A 22,745-nucleotide genomic window follows, 5' to 3' on the forward strand; every position below is an offset into this window, starting at 1 on the left:
ACAGGGAGATCTTGGACTTCTGTGCAAGTTGCAGCACTCCAGAAGCATCTGCCAGGCAGAAGAAACTCACCAGGGCCCAGACACTTCTCAGTGAAAGACACTCATGAAAGTTTAGGGAAGTATTTTGCAGGATAAGAACTAAATCACACATCTTAACAACAGTTTTAACTTCATCCAGTAAGAGGGCACTGAACTTGATCCTTGCCAGTTTGTCTACCCAGCTTGAAAATCTATCCTAGATGTAAAAATATTAAATTAGAATTTTCTTCATTGCAATTCAGAACCTGTGAAACCAGCTCGACAATTCAGCGAGCTGCTGTGCTTTTGGGATTAGCAACTTGGGGAACAGTGTTAAGATTTGGGCCCAACAGCTTATTTAAAAGAAAAGAACTGAATGAAAACCTCATGCCATTAAAATGCAAATTACTCCCTAGAGCTGTGTACAACTTCCAGCACTTCATTCAGAGAAGTTCTTATGTATATAAAGTGAAGCAAAACCTCAAGTCCACAAGGGCATATCTATTTTGCTTTTCCTTTCTTAGGATCAAAGTTTACAATACAAAGCACAATATCCCAAGATTCAACTTTCTTTTTTTAAGATAAGTTTTCTTCCTACACGAATTATTTTGAATGTATAAGCCACTCTAAACCACCAATTGCCTGATGGAAATATTTACTCCTAATTGATAGTAAGTAATTCCACTGAGCATTTTTTGGAGGGAGTTATGTAGTAGTAAGGCCCACAGGTAAGCAAAAGATTCAAGCTTCAGTGCTGTTTGATTACCTTGCCAGAGCTTACAAGCATCACTTATTATAGGCAAGTTCTCTTCACTCTTTCTACCAAAGCCCTCAAGGCAAGTACACAAGTCTCTGCACACTATGGTGAGCCAGACAATTAAATCATTACTCCCATTTGTCAGATGGCTCTGAAGTGGTGTTTGAGCATATCAGCCAAAACTGCCAAAAGGTATGAAGCATGTCAAGCAACTTACTCTGCATTTCTCCACCTTTATCTGATCGGTGCAGGCAGACAGCCAGGTGAGCAGGATTTTCACATAACTGTCACAATACCCTGCACCAAGCAGTGCCAGTAAAGATGTGGTTCTGTCCTGGAAAGAGATTCCCCTGACACAGCAATGCAAGAACTCACCCTGCTCAACTCACAGTGGGATCCCAAATTTAAGTGGCATAAACTGCATCTCCCATCAAATCTTTCAGGTTAAAACTGGAATCTCAGAAATAAAAAGTGATTTCTTCCTTTCTCAGAGATTCTGCAAACTAGCTATAGCAAGCACCACGTATGACAAACTCCCTGTGTTTGATTGTTCCCCTTGAGGTACCAACCGAATCCTTAAAGCATCCATTAGATTGACACAGGTCATCAGCACCTAAAACTTCATAAACAAGAACGTTGCTGACAAAGAAGAAAAAAAATACCAACTTTCTTGGAGCTGGATTCACATCAAAGACCGCAATGCACAGAAGCCCCATACTAGAGAATATTGGTGGCACAGTTAATTTAAATAGTCATTATGTGATTTTTCATGTATTCAGCTAGATTCTCTCTGTTCCCTGATCCAGTGTTTCAGCTAAGGATCAAAACAAGCCTATGTCAAGAAGGGGTTGAAAGAAAAAGTGCAGAAACTACAGTTTGTTAGTGGAAAAGATCTTCCTGTCTCTTTGAGTGATCAAGAAAGCAACTGAATAAAGGGTACAAAACACAGGCACTGGGAACTCACAGCAACTAGGAGCTGTTTGTAGTACCAGGGGTCCTACCAGCAGCACTCCCCACTCCTAAGCATACATAACATTTTCGTATAGAACAAATGCAATAAAAAAATTCAGAAAAAATAATTCAAAGACAGACTCCCAGCTTGTCTTCCTGACATCAGTGTAAGACTTTGTGCTCCTGCAGGGTTTTGAAAGGGTCATCCCACCTAGCATTACAGTGGCCTGAGACTATTAGTAACACTCTAATCCTCTTACAAAGCTAGCTTTAAAGCCCACGTAAGCAACCAGGGCTAATACAGTTACTATAGATAAATTACCAGCTTTAAACAACGTAACTCATTGATGTTTTGTTAAGGATTTTTGTGTGACCACATGGGGAAGATTAGTTTGTTGCACAGCTGACTGGTAAGAAAACAAAGCTGGCTACAAGATAATAGCAGCAAAGTTATCTAGAGGCTGATAACAGGGACACTTCCAGTTACACTTGACTCCCGCTGCAGTCATTGCTACTTGCCAAACAGATGGCCAGAGGGAGACCACGAGCACTTCACATTTGGATTTGTGCAGCTTAGATTAGCTATTGGATCTGTCTCTTCCAACTGTTCAGACATTATGGACAATATTGCAAAGCATCTTCCAAAGAGAGATGTTTCACTACACATCTGCTTCAATTATGTTTACTATTAATTTCCATCTGCTTAGTGATGGATATGGAAGAAGAAATCGAGCTGAGAAAGTGCTGACATTGCTGCTTGTCCACCCACACTCACCCACCTCCAACAAATCACTATTGCTGTCATGATGCAACCATAAACTGAACTGATCAAGCTAGGGGATATGTTAAGTAATGAAAAGTTAAACTAGTCTCATCTTGAAGGTGGTAAAGAATGGAAATTAAATTCACAAGAAAAAAAATAGCACTAATGGCCCTGTATACAATCCTAACAGTGTGAGACACAAAGTAATCTTAAGAGAAAATGACTACAAAGGGCATCAAAAGTTGGCAGGCTGACTAGGAGTTACACAACTGAAATAAAATTAGTAGAATACAACCCTTCTACCTAAAAGCTTATTTTTCAGAAACAGTGGAAGCATGCCCCTTATTACACTTCCATAAGCTACGCAAAGAATCACACTTTATGCCATCTGCTACAAGTTTGGGAAGAAATCAGGCCCCAGTAGAGCTTTTGGCAAGTGTTGGAGATCCTCATCTTTGATACCACAAGTGGCTGTAGGACTGAAACTTTCCCACCCACCACTCATCGCTCTCCCATGTCAGTGTGGGGTTTGGAAAACAGCCAGATTCAGCCTCCCACTGTTTCAGCTCTCCCAAGGACTGCCAGTATCCTCTGGCATAGGAGAGACACATATGAACAAAGTTGAGACCCAGTTTAATACATATGTATATGTGTGTGTGTGTAGCTCAATTGCTGTTAAAATCCCCACCACATTTCTTTCAGATGGAAGCTCTCCCTAGGTGAGGGCTGTCATCCAAGGCAATGCAATCTGTCAGCTGGGAGTCCTGAGTGCGAAGGGCAGGGAAGGAAGGGGAACTGTGCAGCAGACTGAGTTAGGAGTTGATATGAGTTCATCTGACTGGAAACTGCTGAGGAAGAACATCTCTCAGCAGACAGAGTAAGAGAGGAGGGCAGGGAAAAAAATCAGAACTCAAGAAATCACAAGTTTCATATAAAATTAAGGTATTTTGATAAATCATGTTCTTAAAGGGGCATCAAAAGGCAACACCAAGGCTAAAAGAAATGGTAAAGCTGTTATTTAAGAAGGAATGTGAAAGCAGTTCACATCAAAATCCTGTAGGTACATTTCCTTTGACAGCAAGAACTGGGCAGAAGCAGCACACTCTTTACAAGTGATCCAACCTCCCTCCCCCATTCATTTCAAGTTGTCAGGAAAAGCACAATATTAACTTATAAAAAACTTCCTAACAGTGTGACATTTGTGAAAGATGAGCTTTCTACAGTAACTCAAACATGTTAATAGATTACAAGGCTTAAAAAGAGTAGGGTCAGGATGCAGCACAAAACTTATGTTTTTAATTGTTTTTTCAGTGCATGTTTGCTTTTGTTGTTGTTGTTGTTGTTGATTGTTTTAATAATCACAACAGCAAATAGCCAGACTGCATTTTGTACCTCACCTCCTCTTGAAATAACTAGAGGCCCAGGCTTCCCACTGGAGTCAACACACGTATTTTCTCCTCTGAGAACAGGATGTTGAAGTGTACAGTTAAATCCTACCTTTTATGTGTAAGGAAGCATTAACATTAATGCTAAACTGTCAACAGAAATTTGGGATCGCTACCTTCTGCAAGCACATCAATGATTCTTTTTGATTAAAACAAGCAAAGAGGTGAGCCAACTGACAAAACAAATAAGACTCAGAAATCAGCCAGCCTCCAGTTGTGCTAAGCAAAATACACTCATTAACTAGAAGAAATTGTTGTTGAAGTTATGATAATGGTAGTAATAATCATGCTAATAATGCTGACTGCAATTACATTTAAATAGCACATTTTCTCTTCTCTAGCTACAGAGAATACTTCTCCTGTATCAGAACTTAGGCTCTATTCATTCGTGTGGTTGCTCCTCAACAAGACATCAGATACAAATATGATAACGTTAAGATTGAAATGGAAACAAAATTAGATATTAAATTCTTCATTCAGGCAGATTTGTCTGACTTTGATGGATGGTTCATACTAGATCAAGGATTTGTTTCTGTGTAAACTAGCAAGCCCTTAGCTGCAATAATTAAATGTTCAGTTATAAGCTCTGCAGAATATTCATAACAAACATAAAGTATGAGATACTTGAGTGTATTTTACAGCCATATTGGTAAATCATATTTATGGGCACAATAAAAAAATCATGATCCCCTTCTGCTTTTGGAGACATGGGCTCAGTTTCAGGTTTGTAACATGCAACAAAACAAAACAAGGAGTTTCATCATTTTGGGTTTGCACCACACAAGAATTCACAAAGACTTAGGACAATTGCCAAGTATTGCTCAAACAACATGTGATTCCAGCAGTAAGATGGATAAGAACATCAGCACAAATACCAGGTAGGCGTCAGGGAGCTTCAAGGATACTGCAGTTCTGACTTGCACCACACTGACAGAACCACAGAGTATGTTACAGACTATGCCAAGTGCATACACGGAGAAGATCAACTGCAGATCAAAAACAACAATTCAGAAATGAATGAACTTGGGCCAGCTTGAGTAATGCCTGTATACTGTACAGGCTGTTCATAAGAAAAGAATATTTATATGGAAAAATCTGCATGACAGTCTTAAGACTGAGAATCTTAAATTACTCCAGAAAGCACTGCAAATAACTGAAAGCATCCCAGGGCTTTAAGTGCTAAGCCTGACCCTGGGCTGACTTGAAAAGTTACTTCTCATCAGCTATTCACTACCACCATTCTGGTGGAAGTCATTACTCCCAAAAGCACTGATGACACAAAGTAATACACATCTATTCCTCAAGAACTGCAGCTCACAATGCAGCGTATTACCTGAGGCTGTAGGCACAGTCATTGCCAGTTGGCACCACCACACATAACCTGGGATCCTAACTTCCAAGACTGTCCCAGTGTGACTTTGCCAAACCCAGTGAGTCAAAGCTCAGCTACTAGATGCAGAGACTCCAGCACTTTTGCTTCTATGGAGCACTAACAAAGCAGACCTTACCTAAGCTACGAATGAGGCATTTTCCTTCCCTCCACAGTGCCTAACTTTCAGGCTAATCCAAGTTCCTTCCCTCTAGAAGCATATTTCATACAAAATTAAGCAAACAGCTCTTTTGCTCCTAGACCTAGGATGTTTCTACGCAATAGAAATTCATAATCAAGTGTTTATAACTCTGCTCATCTGCATATGTAAAAAAAAATTTACCTCCTTTCCTTTAAAAAAAAAAATACTTACCCACAACTCTGTCTCCTATTTTTACTCCCATCTTCCTCATGGCTGCAGCATACAAAGCTACAGCTTGTCTCAGTTCTTCAAAAGTAACTTTCAAGATTTCTTCCTTGCCTTCCTCTGAGGAAACAAGATTTATTAAAACAACCAGTCAGAAACAGAAAGCATATGCTACAACCTAGAGCCAGTACTAAGCAACTCATTATGGAATTAAAAGAATATGAAGCAATTTCAGGAAAACCTACCAAGGCTGCTTTCTAGCATGGAAAGAACAACCTCACTCTCCTCTCTTGCTCTGCTCTCTCATTAGGTAAAGAAAGAGGTAACAAGGTGTCAGCTGCCATTTCATCACCCCAGGTTGGCGATGAGAAAAATCACAGGACTTTCAGTATGCTTTTTTTAAGAACTTATGTGTTTGCCAACAAACCACAAAGCAAATAAATTAAACTGGACTCCATTCACATCTCAGGAGGTCTGCAGGATGTTTTCATTCCTAAACTGGATATCAGATGCTACATAAGCTGTTAATAAATCACTCATGCAACAAAATGAATGAGTTCAATGTTCTGAAAAGCAAAGCTTATCATCTTAAAGGCCCTGTCATTCTTTAGCTTGACTTCTGCAAACCATTTGGCCCACCCTGTTTCCAGTATTGAGTATTTCCCATAACCATACAGATCAAGAGCATAGCAACAAAAAAGCACTGCGTGCCCCAGTACAGCAGAACAGCTACAACCATTATGCCCCTTAAGCAGTGGACAGTGTTCTTTACTTTCCTGCCTTCTTAGACCTCTATTCAAGTAGATTTAGTCCTACATGGAGCAAGAGAAGAGGTGGTGCTGGGGAGCAGTACAGAAGGAAATAAAGAGTGTTGTTTATAAATTGAGCAAGGCCCCTACAGATTTTGTGTTCCCCTAGAACAACAGGAAAGAGAACCCTGATCTCCCTTCATGACTAAAGATCCCGGAGAAAGGAGTCACTAATAGGAGACTAACAGCAGGAGCCAGTGACAAAAGAAGGCTCAGAAATGCTACATTTCCAGTCCTGAGCTCTATGAAACCCACACAGCTCCCACAGGATCAATCCTAGTGATTTCAGGAACCCAACACAGGTTCCCTAAGCACCATTCTGACCTAGCACTGATTGGTTAATGAAAAATACTCTGACTTAAGGGATCTTAAGAAGATTAAATGTAGCAGGTCATGTAAAGAGATGCAGGTGCAAGTCTGTCCCTTGCTATCAAGTAAATGAATTCAGTCTACTCAAGCACTGACACAGTATTCAGCTGGAAGAGATTTTGCTCCTTTTGGAACCATCCCTTACAATTAAGCTACACAAAGCATGGAGTATCCAGTGAAATCCTTCATTTCCTAAGGAGAAACAAGATCTGCACGAACAATGTAAACACATATCAAACCAAATAATAATTGAAACCACTAGTATTTAACTCTACGTTTTCTCAAATTGCAGCATGTTTAATTTAGCATTGAGAAAAAAACTTCATGTACTTCAATGACTCTTCTGAACCATCTACATTCCCAGAGCATGTTTACCCATTTTTTAATGAGCTCTATCACCCATACTCCGTGCCACCTTTACTTCCTTTTCAGCCCACTAAAGCAAGGTTTCATAAAAAGCAGGGCTGTTTTATAAGGCCAGCTCCTAGGAGCTATAAATACAAACCAGAAAGCCATTCATTCTTACTCACTTGCTGCATACAGTGCAATTTTGTCATTGTCCTTGTGCCTCAGAAGGTTTTCTGCATAGTTCAGGCAGCTGCCTTTAAACCATTCTGGGACATCCGCGATACTTTTGGACGTGTCAACCACCTGAAGAAAAGCACAATACAACCAAAGTTAAAACTGTAATATCACTTCATTTTTAAGACCACTCTACAGACACGAGCTAGTTAATTCCAAAGAGGAATGATTTGTCCCAACCTGCAGATGGCAAACAGACACTAGAACTGTATTTAAAGGCCTAGAAAAATTAAGGATTTGTCAGCAAAGAAAGCCAGCACCAGAACAAGACTGGAAAGAATTCCTTGCTGACAGTCCCACCTCCAGTACAGCCTTAAATATACAAGTGAACCAAAACACAACAGCCAGACTGTAAGACACATGCAAACTGCTAGAAAGCATTGAAGCACTCCACAGTTTCACTCAGAGAGCAAAAGCTTCAACAGCCTGCACAAGTAACAAGTCACGTTACAAGCACTGCGCACGTTTCAACCATCCTTGGTGCTCTCCAAAAAGCTGGCCCAATAACCCAGTAACCCTGTGCTGGGTAACTTCCAATTTAGGAAAAAGGAACATGAAGGATTGAGAAATACAGCACACAGAAGTCCCCAAAATACGTTCAGCTGAAACAACAACTCCTCATATCTGTATCTAATTTAGTCTCAGATATTAACTGTTATTAAGTTGCAGGTAAGCACATGCCTTTAGAAACAGTGATAAAGAGCCCCTAACATTATCCACAAGGGTCTGCAGCCCCCTCCCCCCCACACATCCCACTATTTAGAAATTCCACAGCCCAGCAGTGCACATTTTGTGCTCTTTATGCTGCAGCTTTATTGCAGCTGCTGTTCATTTTCTAAGTGGTGCTTTTGAAAGGTTCTGTTCATGCCATCAGGTTCTATCACACAGACTGAACAGGCATTACAGAAACAGCGCTCTCCCAGACCAGGGATAAGGCAATTATTAGAGGAGCCAGGTAACACTCAGTGCTTCCACTTCAAAATAATGAAACACACTTTTGCACTTTGAAGCATATGGCATATGCAATATTGAAGACTAAAGTCAATTTTCTTAGAATTTAAAGCTCAGCTGTAGTACTTCAAATGACTTTTTTTTTTAAGAATCAAAGACCAAGGGGATTCCTTTGCTTGTAGCAATTAGCCAGAATTGACTTCTAACACCACAAGATTATCAACTCAGGTGACAGAAATATTTTTGCATACTAACACGTATTAAGGAAATAATTAGAGGCACTCTTAAAACCTCATTACTGACTCTTGGTTCAAATAACAGATTTCCAGCATCTTCTGGGAAACAGTCTAATACAACCCATCTTTTTCCTGAAGCTCCCAAGTCCCCTCACAGAGCAGCACCAGCACAAGGTGCTAGACCCAGACAGCCCAGTGCCTTAACAGAAAATATCACAGAAAAGGCCAACAATCCCTAGTTAAATGCAGCCCACGTGGTACTTGGGCATGTGAACAACTTGATTTCCTCAAGGAAGTTTCTGCTGCTTGCTGGTAATATCTCCTATTCACTTAGTGGATGATCATTCCTAGTTCTAGCACAGACATGGAAACTTTTGCAACAGTCCTTTCATTCACATTTTATAGTCACACCATAAATGCTTTGCAAGCCCTTGTGAAAGGGAAGAAATTGTACTCTACAGTATTGCTAGCTGCAATCCTCATTTAATGAGGATCATTAAATTTTGACTCTTACTTACAGCAGAGGCATAAAAGGCCAATTTATGTGATTAGGCAAGCATGCCAAGTGTCAGTGTCACCATATCCAGGTGCTATTCCATAAGTGCACTTCACAGCAGCAACAACCACTTCCTTGGCCTCAGCAGTTAAGAATAAGCACTGTACTGCAATATCCTCTACTCCCTACTACCAGGTTTCTCCTACATGAAACACTTGCCACACTATTACCATCCCACAGATCACATTTACCCTAAGCAGAGGCTATACCTTTGAGAACACATTTGACCATTACCATGAAAAACAATCATTGCCTTGTACTGTGTACGTGTGATATTCTGTATGACCTGAAGAGCAAAGCAGCATACCTCATGAAAAGCAAGAGCAGATACCATCAGAACGGTCAAAGCAACCCTTCCACAGGAAGGACAGCTGTCAGGTACCTCTCACAGGAGAAAAAACATAAGTTTAAGCTACATTTCTCACTTAAAAATCAACAGTTAATTGCAATTTGATGCGACAGCAGTGCTGCTGTGTCAGGATAGCTTCATGTGCTCTTGTTCTTGTCAGAAGTTATATGGATACTCAACTCCTCTACCAAGTTCAAATAAAACACTGGCTGCCTGGGTTACATACACAACATTTTATTGTTATTCCAGGAATGACTTACAGAAATAGAGGATGTTTTGCTGGCTAGGAACAAGAGTCAACTCTAATTTGTGAAAACTTTTATTCTCCTGAAAGCATAACACTTCCACTGAGTGACAGGGATCAACCAGAAAGGCAAAGGAAATTTTCCATCTCTTAGCTACCACCTATCAGCTCAGTTACTGTGTGCAGCATTTCCTCCTAATATCCACCAGAAATTCATTAAGGATTACCAGGAAGTCAGCTTCAAGGCTCAACACCAGCTTTGAGCCTTCTATGCTCACACAGAAAATGTACAAACATACACCAAACTCTGCAAGTATTACATCAAGTATATTTGTTTGCAGCACTTGCCTATACAACAGATTTCATCTCTCCCTGTTTAAAGACCCCACATCACGGCAAGTCCCTTCTTGAGAGTCTCCAGGCCACTGCATGCCTGCTCTACAAGAAGCCTAGTTAAAGCCTTCCCAGGCAGCCCTATCTTCCAGAACCTCATCCTCAGGAAACATCCACTTTTAGGCCACTGTTGCCTTTTTCAGTCTTCTTTCCAGTTTGTTGACCACTGGCAGTGTCTTGAGGGACAACCATCCAGAAATGCTAATCCTGTAAGACAAATGAACAAGAATTACTCTTCGGTTCACTCAACTTGGATGTGAAAGATAGCTCTGAACTGCTTGCCTAGGATAATTCACATTCTCATGGAAATTTGGAAAATAGCCTTGCTAACAGCAAGGAATATAGAGAGGGAAGGAAGGGTAAGGGATTGTATCCCAATTACAATCTGGCTAGATTTTGAACTAATGCTTAGAAAAAAAGTTATTAAAATGACTAGTAGAGCACTTAGCATCTTCAAACTGCACACTTAGGCTAGCTCTTATGTTCTAAATTCACTCTAAGGACTTAATCACGTTAAGATGCCTGAGCATGCAGTTTCGTGGCAGGAGTTCTGGGGAGAGAATCTCTTGATCTATCATCTCATGCAGTACTGAATTTTACAAGACAGGAAAAGGCAAAGAAACATACCTGTTTCCACTGCAGAACTGCAAACACTCCATGTTTTCAGTACAGATGGAGTCCAGAGATTAATAACCAAGTCAAGTTCCTTCTCTACAAAGTCCCAGGAAGGTTCTTCTCATCAGGCTTTTAAAGTGATTAGTCAATCCGTGGTAGGGCAGGCTGGTGGTTCATACGCCAGGACTGTGAAAGGATTCCAGCTTTGTCTTTCATTTGCAAGAGGAAGTCTCCTTTGTCTCAACGCATTGCTGCAGCAAGGTCTGCTATTCCATTTGTGATTGTGTTCAACCACTACCATTTCCTCAGAGATATTTCAAACCTCTACGTGACTGTAAATATCCAGAACCAGTTCCACAGAACTGGTGGGGAACAGGTACACTTACCAGGTAGGCTGACTCAGAGAATATAAACATGGACTTGGGGGCATGCCAGCATTGCATGATACACTATCAGCACAACTCTGAAGAAGAAATCAGTTTATTGGTAGACTCCTTATAATCAGCCAAGACTGACAGGGTATTTGAGAGCACATAACCACTAATGAAGAATTGAGCAGGACAATAAAAATTGAGGATTTTGCTGCGCTAGAATTTATCAGCAACAAAACACCACAGTTCACTACACAAGGAAGTTCAATTCTTCATATTAATGGAAGAAGACTCCAGCAGCAGTTCAAAAGATCAGCTGTAAAACTGGTTGATCTCCCCTTTGTGTTGTACTTGCCCAGTTTAACAGCAACTCACCTCATCGTACAGGCGAGAGCACACGATGTTACTGTACTTCCAGAATTCTGCCCAGAAGTCCGCAAAGGATTCCACTGACCACTGGTATAAGTCATTGTAGTTGGCTAGAAGTAATAGATACCTGTTAGTGTTACACAGAATTACAGGAACGTAGACCAACTTCACTTAGGGATGTCCTAGATCAAGAGAAATTGTCTCTCTCATAGCTCAGCTCCGGCCAGCAGCAGGTTCCTGCTGACCTGGCACTGACAGGTCACCCCCGCAGCCCCCCACAACCAAACCTTTACTACATAAACACAAAGCACAGTTCCAGGCAAGTGACTGTGGCATCAACAGACGCAGTCTAACTGGAACAGATGGCATCATTTCACCTGACTACTTTACAAGCCATTTGCAACCAAAGAGACAGGGAGGGACCTCTTCTAATAGCTGTGCTACATCACAAATTGGATGCACTCACTGTCTAAGAGCACTACATGAAGCAAGAACACATTATTTCTCATCAGTGAAGGGTGAGGGATAGAATCATTTTCATGCTAAAACAGCATGAATGTCTCCTGTGACAAAACAAGTTCACTAGCCCGATATAACAACCATGAGGGGGAATTAAGAACATGGCAATGAGCAGCTGAAGTTTTACACAACAGACGGATGAAGTAACCTGAGAAATGCATACAAAACTTCCAACACAACAATTCAAGCTGAAAATCAGAATTGTGGTGTTCCACACATCAAAATGCAGCGTGTAAAGCAGTCTTAGGTACAAATAACTAAAGCAAATTCCTCATTACCACCTTTTGTGGCTTGAGTATGTCATGCCCGTGCTGCCTGAAGCTGTGCCAGTAACCAAGTTAAACAGAATATCTGCCATCATAGCAGTAGTAACAGCTTCCTACCCTGACAAATATTTCCTATTTGACACTTCCAGTTAAACCAATTGAAGTTATTTTCTCCAATTATCTTTGGCTTGTCATCCTGTTATCTACCTGATTAAAAGTCTTCTTCACACTCCTCCTACAAGGAAATCATCTTTCAGCTTCATAAGGGAACATTCAAGCCATCTCTACACCATTATTCACACAACTATTGCCATCTCCCTACCCAGCCTGCCCCTTTCACATCATCTTTTTCATCATTGGAACATTACTCCCCAGATGCTCCTGACATGGCAGAAGGTCAGATTTGACATGGTGAAAACAAAGAATGCCTCTTCCTCGGGACTCAACTTTTACCTATGTATTGCCTCCAGCTTTGTCTTTTTAAAAGAAGAACCTCCACCCAAGTTAATCTTTGATATTCTACGCAATGTCCAAAAGCTGGTGTGAGGACAGGCTTTAGTAAAGCCATCTCCCACCTCCTTCAAAAGGAAATTGCAGCACGTGCTCCACCATTGATCTGGTTTCTTCTAAGGTGCACAGCTTGTTCTGTCTTGCCTGCAGTTTGCCCCCAGATGCACACAGTCCTTCAGGGCACAGACCTGTTACTGAGCAATTAAACGTTGCATTTCATTGCTACATTTCAGGGTTGGACAGAGCTGTGCTGTTTAAAGAGCTCTGTTGCCTTTGGCTCTCCTCAGTAAGGCCGCATCTTGATATTACATAAAGAGTCCATTCTTAGTTGCTAAATAGCATGCAGACCAGTGAACATCAGCGCATATCTAATGGAAGCTGACAAAGGTTCCTATACATAGGAATCCGTTTTGAAGTGGTAGCCACATTGAAATGAAATGTACAGCTAGAAGCCAGTACAGCACACTTGAAACTGCATTTGATCTTGACCATTCAAACACCAGTTACGTGACATCCCATCTCAAGGCTCGGCCGAAACCCTGCAGTAACTTGTTTCCTACGTAGCCAAATACTTGGACGCTGTGTTTACAACAGCAAAACTATAACCTGACCTGCCTGGACATTAAGTTTCTGATCAAGATGGCTTTTCAGAGGGGAACTGATTGCTGGACTACACACTCCAGAACATCTGCGTACCCTACAGACACTCGCACGGACAGTTCAATCACTGAGGCCACGTGCCAAAGCTGCTTCCTCCATCCCTCATCCCCTGGCAGAAGGATAGGAACAGTAAAGCTACACAGGTAGCCTGGTGCCTGAACATCCAGGGAGACCAGACAGCATGAAGCAAGGCAGCCACAGCTGGGGAGCCCGATCCGTGGGACATGCATGTCTGTGTCCCAGCACCAGTCCCACTGGCTCCTGACACCTCAGGCACTGCTCGCAGGCAGCAGTCCACAAAGAAAACACATCCTGGGTTTGGAAGACCCTTCTGGGGGTCTGACAAACTCAAAGCTGACAGATCAAACCAGAGGACCGCATAACCACAGGGTTATTTCTGAATGGGCAGAGCACAGCTTGTGCAGATATACAGAAGCAACCTTTTCTCCAACCCCCCCCCACCCCCCCCTCCCCAGCCCAGGTCCGCCCCGCAGGTACCAGCCAGCACCGATCGCGCTCCGTGCGGCCGCTCAGCTCCGCGCCAGCCGGGATGCAGCACCCGAGGCACCGAGAGCATCCCGCCCGCAGCCGGCACCGCCCGACCCGCGGGGAAAGCGGAGCCCCACGAGGCCCCACGGGCCGCCCCGCCCCGCCCGCAGCGCTCACCCAGGCGGAGCCCGCAGCTGCCGGCCACGGCGGCGCGGAACCGATCCATGTGGGTGTTCCGCTTGCTGTCAGGCTCCCACATCACCTGCGACTCCATAATCTCGGGCTCGCGGGACATGGCGGCGGCGAACGGAGGCACGCGAACAGCCCTCCCCGCTCCCGTAGAGCCACCGCGCGGCAGCGTGAACCCGCGGCTCTCAACGCGTTCTACGCGGCCGCGCGCGGGGCGCTGCCCTTTAAGGGACGCTTCACCGCTCGTAACGGTAGCCTTCCGCGGAGAGAAAGGAGTGCACCCGCCCCGCCCTGCCTCACTCCGGCCGCCGCGGACGGATCCGCGCGGCGCACGGCGGTCGCGACGCCGCCACGAGCGATTGGCCGCCGCGCGCCTGGCCCCACATCAGCCCAGAGCCCGCTCTCCACGCGGCTAGGCTGAGCGGGGAAGAGCTGACATGGCGAGGAACCAATCAGAGCTGGCGTTTTACAAGCCGTCGTCTCTGCCGACCAATGAGCTGGCGGATCACGGGGAGGTGTGCCCAATCCGGGTGGAGCTCTGGTTGTCCGTGGAGGGCGGAGGTGGCAGTGCTAGCTGTAATCGTTTTCAGCTCGGAAGAGGACCGGCAGCAAACCTTCCCCACACAAAGCGAGCGTGCATCCTAAAAGAAAACCGGGCGCCCAATGAGCTGAGAAGGGACCCAAAAATTCTCCTCCCTGAGGTGGAGGAGGCCTGGCCTGGTCCTCGCCTTCATTCCGCTTTTTCCTTACCCAAATAAGTCCGTTTTTTTCGTCTCCTTTCGAAAGCGACTTCAGAGAAATGGGAAGAAAAAGGGAAATGAAAGACCTTTCACGGCAAAGGGAGCACGAGGAGGAGTACAGTGACTACATCAATCTGGCAGCTGGATGAGAACAGTCAGGGGAAGATAGCCTGAATGAGATCAACTGCCATTCACCATTCCCATGTCTTTTCTACCCTTGCTTCGTACCTAATAGTAGTAATAATCAAGCACAAACTAAGTCATCTTTTGTGCTCTAGATTAGATTAAGAACTTCTCAAAGGACATTGCAGGAGTTATTAATTGTGATGGTGATGATACAACCCCATCTGTGGCATAACTAACCTGCAGTCGGTCTGTTAAATTAAAGCAAGTGATACAGTCACTGTGAGTTAACGACTCTGTAATACCGCAGAGCACTCTGTGCTGTATGCTGAGGATTGATCGTGATACACCGATCCAACAGCTGGTTAATTAGTCTGCAGGGGGGTGAGAAACCTGGGGGGCACATCCTGGCATCCTTGAGCATCACCTTGAGTGGTGCCTGGGGTAAGAGCAGCCAGAGCCAAAAGCAGAAGTGTCTGCAGAAAGTAGGAAGAAAAAAAAGAAGCAGTGATGCACAGCAAGAAAAGCCTTACAGATAACAGCAGAACTTGCATTAAAAAAGGCCGAGAGAAGAGATTGTAATGTGATCAGTGATGGCAAAGTGAGGCTATGAGATGAAGTAAAGGCAGAAAAGTAAAGGTTGGGGAGGTTAAGGACTTGTTCACATCAACACCACTCAGCTCTCTTAAAGGCTATGCCAATTATTTTTCAATGTAAGAGTACTTTTTAAAAGAGAGAACCTTTGTGACGAGATAAAACTTCAACACTGCGAAGACCCCAAAACTATTAAGAATACTGTTAGATCTCTCTGCCCGAATAAGAAAACCTGTGCAGTCTCCTGATCAGGAAGCACAAGTGCTGCCATGCTGCTCATCGTCAGGAGAAGATCTTTTGAGATGCCTCAGAGTTGTCCTAATAAAAAGTTCAATGTGGTTAAAGAAAAATGAGATCAGTATTTCATGCCATGAGGCAATGTATTCTTTGAGCAGACACGATTTCGTTTATTTAAACAAGAGAAAGGTGAAATATTGTGTAATTTCATAAGAGCTGCGGGTAAGGTGAGGTGAATTTACCTAAAATAGGTTCATTGAGACAGATCTGGAAATCAGTGACGTGCCAGGGAAGTTTCCCAAATTAACCTGACCTCATGTGAAGGACAGCAATGAGCACAGACTTCCAAAGGCAGCCTCTGAAATAGGCCCACAGCAGCCTGCAAAGAGCAGGCGGAAGGGAACAGCAGACACTGCACAATGGATTTTGAGAGAAAACCCACAGTGAAAACTCACACAGGGAAATAGGAACTGTCCCACATTCCCAGGAACAAGTCCTGCTGGACCAGGAACAGCACAAGGGGACCCAGAATCGGCCATGCCAGCTGCGAGCAAGTCAAGCGATTGTAACTGGCGCAGGAAACAAGGCTTGTGACAGTTAATTACGCTGCAGTCATGTTTTTGTAACACGGTATTCTTTACACGAAGGAAGTGCCCCCAAAGTGGATGCTGTGTGCTGGGAATTAATGCATGACCCCGAGGGCAGACTGCCAGGGACTCCCTAAGGACCTCTACGTAACTGTTACCTATTGCCAGCTCATTTTGAAGAGCACGGCATAGATGTCAGCATATGCACAGGTACGACCGTATCAGAGGTTTGGGGACCATCTGAAAACAGAGTGAAAGCTGTTTTTGTAAATATATAAAGAATCGATGCCCTACTGAAATGAAGCCGAAGTACCTCCCTGGGTCTGAGCCCAGCGCTTTCAGGGCCAAATATTAATAAATGCTGAAAGGCCCCGGGTGAAAATAAGTGTTTCGTCCAGACCAAAAGTAGGGAAAAGGCAGTAACAAGAAAGTCTGTACTCTAGAGATCTGCTCAACTACTTTGTGACACGATTTAACGCCCAGCTGTGAGTTTAAGCATCAAGGACCTGGCTCCAGTATGAGGAGGAGATGCACAGAGCCGCCCCAGTGCCGGGCAGAGCCACAGGCGCACCCTGAACAACCCGGCAAGGGGCGGACAGGAGCAGAGCGTCTCCGCGGGGCACAGCGCAGCTGTGAGAACGCAGACCCCCAGCGGGCGCTGTCCAGGCGCGGTCATGAGCTTCCCCAAACGCAACCGCAGCTCCTCGCTGTGCTCGCGTCCCGGCTGGGTTTCGCTACGCAGACGGAGCGGATAACGCTGCCTCAGTTACAGCTCCCAGCCGGACTTCTATCGCGCCGGTTACGCAAGAAGGACCCGAGAGAAACCCATCGGGAGAAGGAACCGCACCGCCCCGGCTCCCCGCGCCCCTCCCCGAGGACGGCGGCGGACCTCGCGGCGCGGCCTGAAGGGGGCGCTGTAACCGCGGGGCGCAGCGCGGGCGGCCATGGCGGCGGGTCGGCGGCCGGCGGTGCTGCTGCTGCTCCTCGCCCTGCTGCTGGGCGGCACGGCGGGGCCCGGAGCTCGGGCAGCGCGGAGCCGCGGCGCCGAGAAGCAGAACAGCTTCCGCCGAGCCGCCAGCGGCCTCTACCAGGGCGTCAGCGGCATGTTCGGGGAGGACAACGTGCGGGCCCTGCAGAAGGTGAGGCCGCTGCTTCCTGCTGCTACGCGCGCGACCCGCGCCGCCTCCCGCCGTCCCGCGGGTGTCCGAGGGCCGCGTGGGGCATCGCGGCCGGGCAGCGGGAGCCTGGCTTTAGGGGGGGTGATCTCCGATTAAAGCCGTTTCAAGGTGGCCGAGGCCGGCGGCTGTGTGCAGGAGCGCTCCGGCTGAGATGCGGAGCGTCCTCCGCTCGTATGGGTGCGCTGGGTGAAGGACCCGGCGCTGAGCCCTGCGTGCTCCTGTGGCGTCTCGGCTGCTCCGTAAAGTGGGCTCCTCCGGCGCGCTTTCATGGCCATCGCGTTCTCTTTAAACCTCTGAGCGATGGTACAGCGAGTAAAGTGTATTTTTAAAGTCTGTTAACCTACAGGTTTATATGTTAAATTACCTTCAGTGAGAGTGATCTTACTGAGTAAGTTCATGATTAGCAGAGCTGTTTCTTTTTAATTTAAATTATAGTTATACTGGGGCCTTCCAGTGCCTGAAGGGAGCTTATAAGCAGGAATGTGACTGAATTCCTATATGGCCTGATAGCAGTAAGAGGGAATGGTTTTAAACCAGAAGAAGGGAGATTTGGGTTGGATGTCAGGAAGAGCCCTGCTCACAGCAGGAGGATTGAAACTAGGTGGGCTTTGAGGTCTTTTTCAACCCAGACCATTCTATGATTCTAAAAAACTCCTTACTCAGAGGGCAGTGAGGCACTGGAACAGGCTGTCCAGAGTGGGTGCCCATCTCAGGGCCTGCTTGGATGGGGCCCTGGGCAGCCTGAGCTGGTGGATGATGGCCCTGCTCACAGCAAGGGCTGGAACTGAGTGATCGTTAAGGTCCTTTCCAACCCAAACTGTTCTGTGATTCTCCGATGCATTTTTTTTTTCCCCTTTGGGTCTTCAAAACGTTCTGCAGTTTCTGTTGCATGACTTACAATTCTGCTCGTGACTAGTAAGTTGCAAGTGTGTTTAAATCACTGAGGGTTTTTATTATTCTTTTTTTAATTTTCAATTTTATTTCTCAGTTTTTCTCAAGGCTGACTGAGAGGTTTGTGAATGGGGTGGATGTATTAATGGACACATTCTGGAGAATATGGACTGATTTGTTAGATGTTCTTGGAATTGATGGTAAGTGTGATGATGCCTGTTGACCTGAGTTGTATCAGCCCGTGTCATTGTTCACAAGCATGGGCTGAGTGGGAAACTAGCTATGTTGTATCATGCTCTGTAGAACATCCACCAGTGGTGTCTCTGCCTACTTCACATGACTTTGATTGTGCTATTGTGGCCTCCAAACTAGAAGCTTAACCCAACTGTTGTGTTTTGGTGTGAGTGTAAGATGTCTGTAAAAAGCATCACAGGTCATAGTGAGCTCTTTGGTATCATCGTTAAATGGCTGCAAATGGTGTGGAACAGTGCATGGAAATGAAGGAGAGGTGCAGAATCTTGGACATTATGCCTGCAACAGCTTGTTTTTAAAGAATCCTTAATGCCTCTACTTTAAAAGCCTTAATTCAATTGCATCATTAGAGCTGGGCCGGTGATTAGAGAAAGATCCCTCCAGAAATGGGTAACTGAAGCTGTGCTCAAGTTTCTACAGTTCTCTCTTTTGTGTGCCCTCGTTAATATTCTGTAAATTTTCCTTTGTTTTTCAGCCTCCAACCTGACTCATTATTTCAGCCCAGCAGCAATTGCCAACAACCCAACCCGTGCTCTTCTGCTGATGGGTGCCATTTTACTTGCCTATTGGTTTTTATCTCTGTTCCTCGGATTCTTCTTTTATCTCCTGCACATGATCTTTGGTCGCTTTTTCTGGATTGCAAGGGTTGCCCTCTTCACCCTCTCGTGCGTGTACATCCTGCAGAAGTACGAAGGTGACCCGGAACACGCGGTCCTGCCTCTCTGCTTTGTGGTGGCTGTCTACTTCATGACGGGGCCGGTGGGATTTTACTGGAGAAGAAACAGCAGCAGCAGCCTGGAGGAGAAGATGGACCACCTCGACAGTCAGATCAGACTTCTGAACATACGTCTCTCGAGGGTGATTGAAAACCTGGACAGAGGCAGTGACCAATGACCCGACCCCGATAGACCGCCGTACACCAGCTCTAGAAAGTTCCTAAGCACTGTCTCATTTGAAGTTACAAAGCAACAAAATATCACATGGTAAAAGTGTGCAAAGCTATAACTTTTCATCATGTGTGAGACTAATTTATCTAGATTACACACTCAGCCATTATACTTGTAGGAAAAAGAATTTAGCCGTATATTCAGAGTTTTATCCAGTACTAGAGTTTTATCAGTAGAGAAACGCTTACTTTTACAAGCATTTAAAAACATCTTTTGTAAATTTTTTATAAAAGCAAATTGAGTAGTCTTTAGAATACTGAAATTCAGCTAAACATATGCAAATTTGACACACAAAGTTAAGGAAAAATCTAAAGCTACCGAACACTTCTGTTGGGAAGTGACTGCTGTGGGTCCACCTTTTGCTGTTGTTGTTTGTGCGGAGTCACAGATGTTTTTTTTGTTGGCTTATTTTGTTGCCTTGAAGTTGTCTTTCATAGAATATCAGATAAAGTCATTTTCTGGTATCCAGGCCAAAAAATCCATGCCCTAGATTTTAGTAGGAGGCGGAGAATAAGGAAGAAGGATTTCTTAAGTTTCAGGTCCTTATAAATGCCAGTCCTGTGTGAGGAGTTGAGAAGTGCACGTGTGGCTTCATTTCGTTGCTTTTCCTATCAGCAACTTAAATTTTGACATTCAGAAGGAAATCTGGTTTAATTGATGGGCACAGGAGGAAAAGATGTAGCGTGGCAATCTATAATTCATATCTGACCTTCATAGTGAAGCATATTTCAAGCGTCAGTGCATAGGACAGAGTGGGATTTTTAATCTTAGGACCCATTTACTTTCACACAGAGAAGTCAGTGGTTAAACCACTTGCAAAGCATTGTGGCTTAAAGCTTTCTCAGGACCAATAAGTGGCAATAAATTACCTTCAGGAAGGTCTGGGTTTGGTTTTTTTTTTCCTAAGATTGCAATTGCTTTGTTGGAGCTTTTATCCTGAAGTCTGTCCTCACTGTACTGGGCTTTGGGAGTCACCTCATGGTAAGCTGTGTTAAACAAAGTGATGTAGGGGCTTGGGATGGTTGTGTTTTGGAGGACTGATGCATCTGCAACCTTGTGATGAACTAGCTTGGTAGGTGAGTGCTGGCTTTGTGTGGTTTGCTGAAATGTGCTGAAACGAAGGTGAGCTCAGGGAGGGAAGTCAGTCAGTGGTCGAGTGGTAACCAATGGCACTCGGGGTCTGACACTTAGTGGTGTGCACAGCGTCACAACCAGGAGAGGTAAAAATGGGCCACAGCTGAAGAACAATGCATTTCCTAATTTCGGAATGATTAGGTCAAGGAAAGCCATGACAAGAACTGGGTCTGCTGTGGGGACTGGCCTAAAGGAAACGGGAACAAATGTGCTGCTGCTGAGCTGGGCCAGTGGCTGCTCTTTGTGTGGGCAGGGCCTCGATGTGCCACTTTACTGAATGTATCTCTGAGTGAATTATTTTTCTTTCCTTTATGCTAAAGCTTAACCCTCTTCTGGAAAAGGGTGTTACTTGCCTAACTTCTTTTGGTCTGCCTGTGGCATTTACGTGAGTGGTTGTTTTAAAATCCATTCTTATGGCCTTTGTGTCAACCTGCAGTGTCTGGAGTTCAACGTGGTTGAAGTTGATGTGCAGTTGGCACTGTTGTAATGCATTTTAATTTTTTATTGCATCTGTAATTTCCTCTTTTTTTTTCAAGAAATACATGGTTAGAGTTGCAAAGAAGCTGCTTTTTATAACTTAAAATGTTTCCCATAAACAGATAAGCACTATGGAGACAAATGGTCTGCCTTGTAAAGCTGAGCATTGGAATGACAGTGAATTTATTTTTTACAGCTCATTTTCTGTGGTGTTACAGAGTCTTCCCTGTGAGCTCTGGTTTTGCTGCTGTTGTGCACAGAGGACTGAGCAAAGCATCAACATGGACGTTAGGAATGGGTTAGCAAAGATGCTCACGTCTCTTTGTTTTGCTAAATCTGAGGCCTGAGGACCAAAGTCTGCAAACCTTACTCCATTGCCTTCAGCAGGACTATGTGCATGAGTCAGATTTGCATAGATTGTATTTTGCATAATCCGTATTTAACGTTGGAGTTAAAAATGCAGAATCGTTTATATATGAAGAGCTGTCTATTATAAAGATTTCTTTACAGATGCTATATGAAACTTAATTTGGATTATAGTTTCTCCCCGTGCCTCTAATCATTTCAGTTCTGTGAGAACCAGCCCTCCTGTATTAATACCCTTAGTTTTGATTGCCCTGCTGCTTGAAAAAAGTATTTTTGTATTTACTTGCATCCCATGTATAGCAAAATGTTATGTGAAGAGTGGTATATAGAAAATTGGATATTTTTAATCAGTATTTTTCCCAGCGCTCCGTTTTCACGTTAGTCAAATTGAGAAATAATGATTTTGTTTTTAAAGCACAACTTAGTCTTCAATATATATACACTTTAACAATGCTCTGTATTTTTAAACACGCACTGTAGTGAAAATGCTTTTGAGATCTGAATGTGGTATTTATCCTCTTTCAGCTTACTTTTGTAAATACCTTTCACACACTCTTTCCGTTCCGCGTCCCGTAGGTGACCCACCAAGCGTTGGCACCCCGTGAGGGGTTGTGCTGCTTTCCTATTGCTATGCTTGGGAGTGCAGGTGCACACTGCAGCCCCACGGAGCTGCCCGTGCTGGTGGCACGAGGGCAGGAGGGCCTGAATCCCACAGCTGCCAGCCTGGCTGTAAGGCAGGCTCCTGCTGGGGGCTCAGTCCTGCCTGCCACCGACTTGCAGGATGGGTCTTCAGTGTTCTCAGCTCCGTGCCTCCACACCTGACGTTTGAAGCTGCTGCTGTATTTTCAGTGCATTGGCGTTTTTGTTCTACTGGCCCTTGCAGGGATTGCCCTGCAGGTGTGGGCAGCTCCCCTGTAGATAACCGAGCCGTGTGCGCAGTGTTAACGCTTCTCCGAGTGGTGCTGGGTGTGGGAGTGCCGTGTGTAGCCCTGCTGTAGCTCCGTGCTGTGTTCGTGCGTCCTCCAGTCGTGACTCGCTTTCAAGATGTGCTGCGTAGTGCCTGTGGAGCATA

The 22,745-nt window shown here is 44.6% G+C and overlaps 2 protein-coding genes across 3 annotated transcripts in view; one reads left to right on the forward strand and one right to left on the reverse strand.

Annotated features, from left to right (window-relative positions):
* The window catches only part of AACS (acetoacetyl-CoA synthetase), a 37,156-nt gene extending 22,850 nt beyond the window's left edge, over positions 1-14,306 (reverse strand). For both annotated transcript variants that reach the window (XM_065739135.1, XM_065739134.1), the window contains exons 1-4: positions 14,136-14,306; positions 11,521-11,624; positions 7,379-7,499; positions 5,677-5,790 (exon numbers count right to left, since the gene is read on the reverse strand). In XM_065739135.1, the coding sequence (XP_065595207.1) occupies positions 5,677-5,790; positions 7,379-7,499; positions 11,521-11,624; positions 14,136-14,253 (457 nt within the window). In that variant the 5' untranslated portion in view covers positions 14,254-14,306. The remainder of the gene's footprint in view (positions 1-5,676; positions 5,791-7,378; positions 7,500-11,520; positions 11,625-14,135) is intronic.
* Positions 14,307-17,369: 3,063 nt separating this feature from the next.
* On the forward strand, positions 17,370-20,578 carry BRI3BP (BRI3 binding protein). Its single transcript, XM_065739131.1, has 3 exons — positions 17,370-17,567; positions 18,595-18,697; positions 19,225-20,578. Exons 1-3 carry the CDS (start codon positions 17,373-17,375, stop codon positions 19,641-19,643), a joined length of 717 nt encoding a protein of 238 aa, XP_065595203.1. The 5' UTR covers positions 17,370-17,372; the 3' UTR covers positions 19,644-20,578.
* Positions 20,579-22,745: the final 2,167 nt, after the last annotated feature.

Source organism: Cyrtonyx montezumae, unplaced genomic scaffold (assembly GCF_038088225.1).
Source record: "Cyrtonyx montezumae isolate F1298 unplaced genomic scaffold, pur_monq_1.0 scaffold_23, whole genome shotgun sequence".
Lineage (NCBI taxonomy): Eukaryota > Metazoa > Chordata > Aves > Galliformes > Odontophoridae > Cyrtonyx > Cyrtonyx montezumae.

Coding starts and splice junctions, on each gene's coding strand:
- BRI3BP (XM_065739131.1), top strand. CDS start 17,373: ATGGCGGCGGGTCGGCGGCCGGCGGTGCTGCTGCTGCTCCTCGCCCTG. Junction 17,568..18,594: donor ACGTGCGGGCCCTGCAGAAG/GTGAGGCCGCTG, acceptor TTTATTTCTCAG/TTTTTCTCAAGGCTGACTGA. Junction 18,698..19,224: donor AGATGTTCTTGGAATTGATG/GTAAGTGTGATG, acceptor TTTGTTTTTCAG/CCTCCAACCTGACTCATTAT.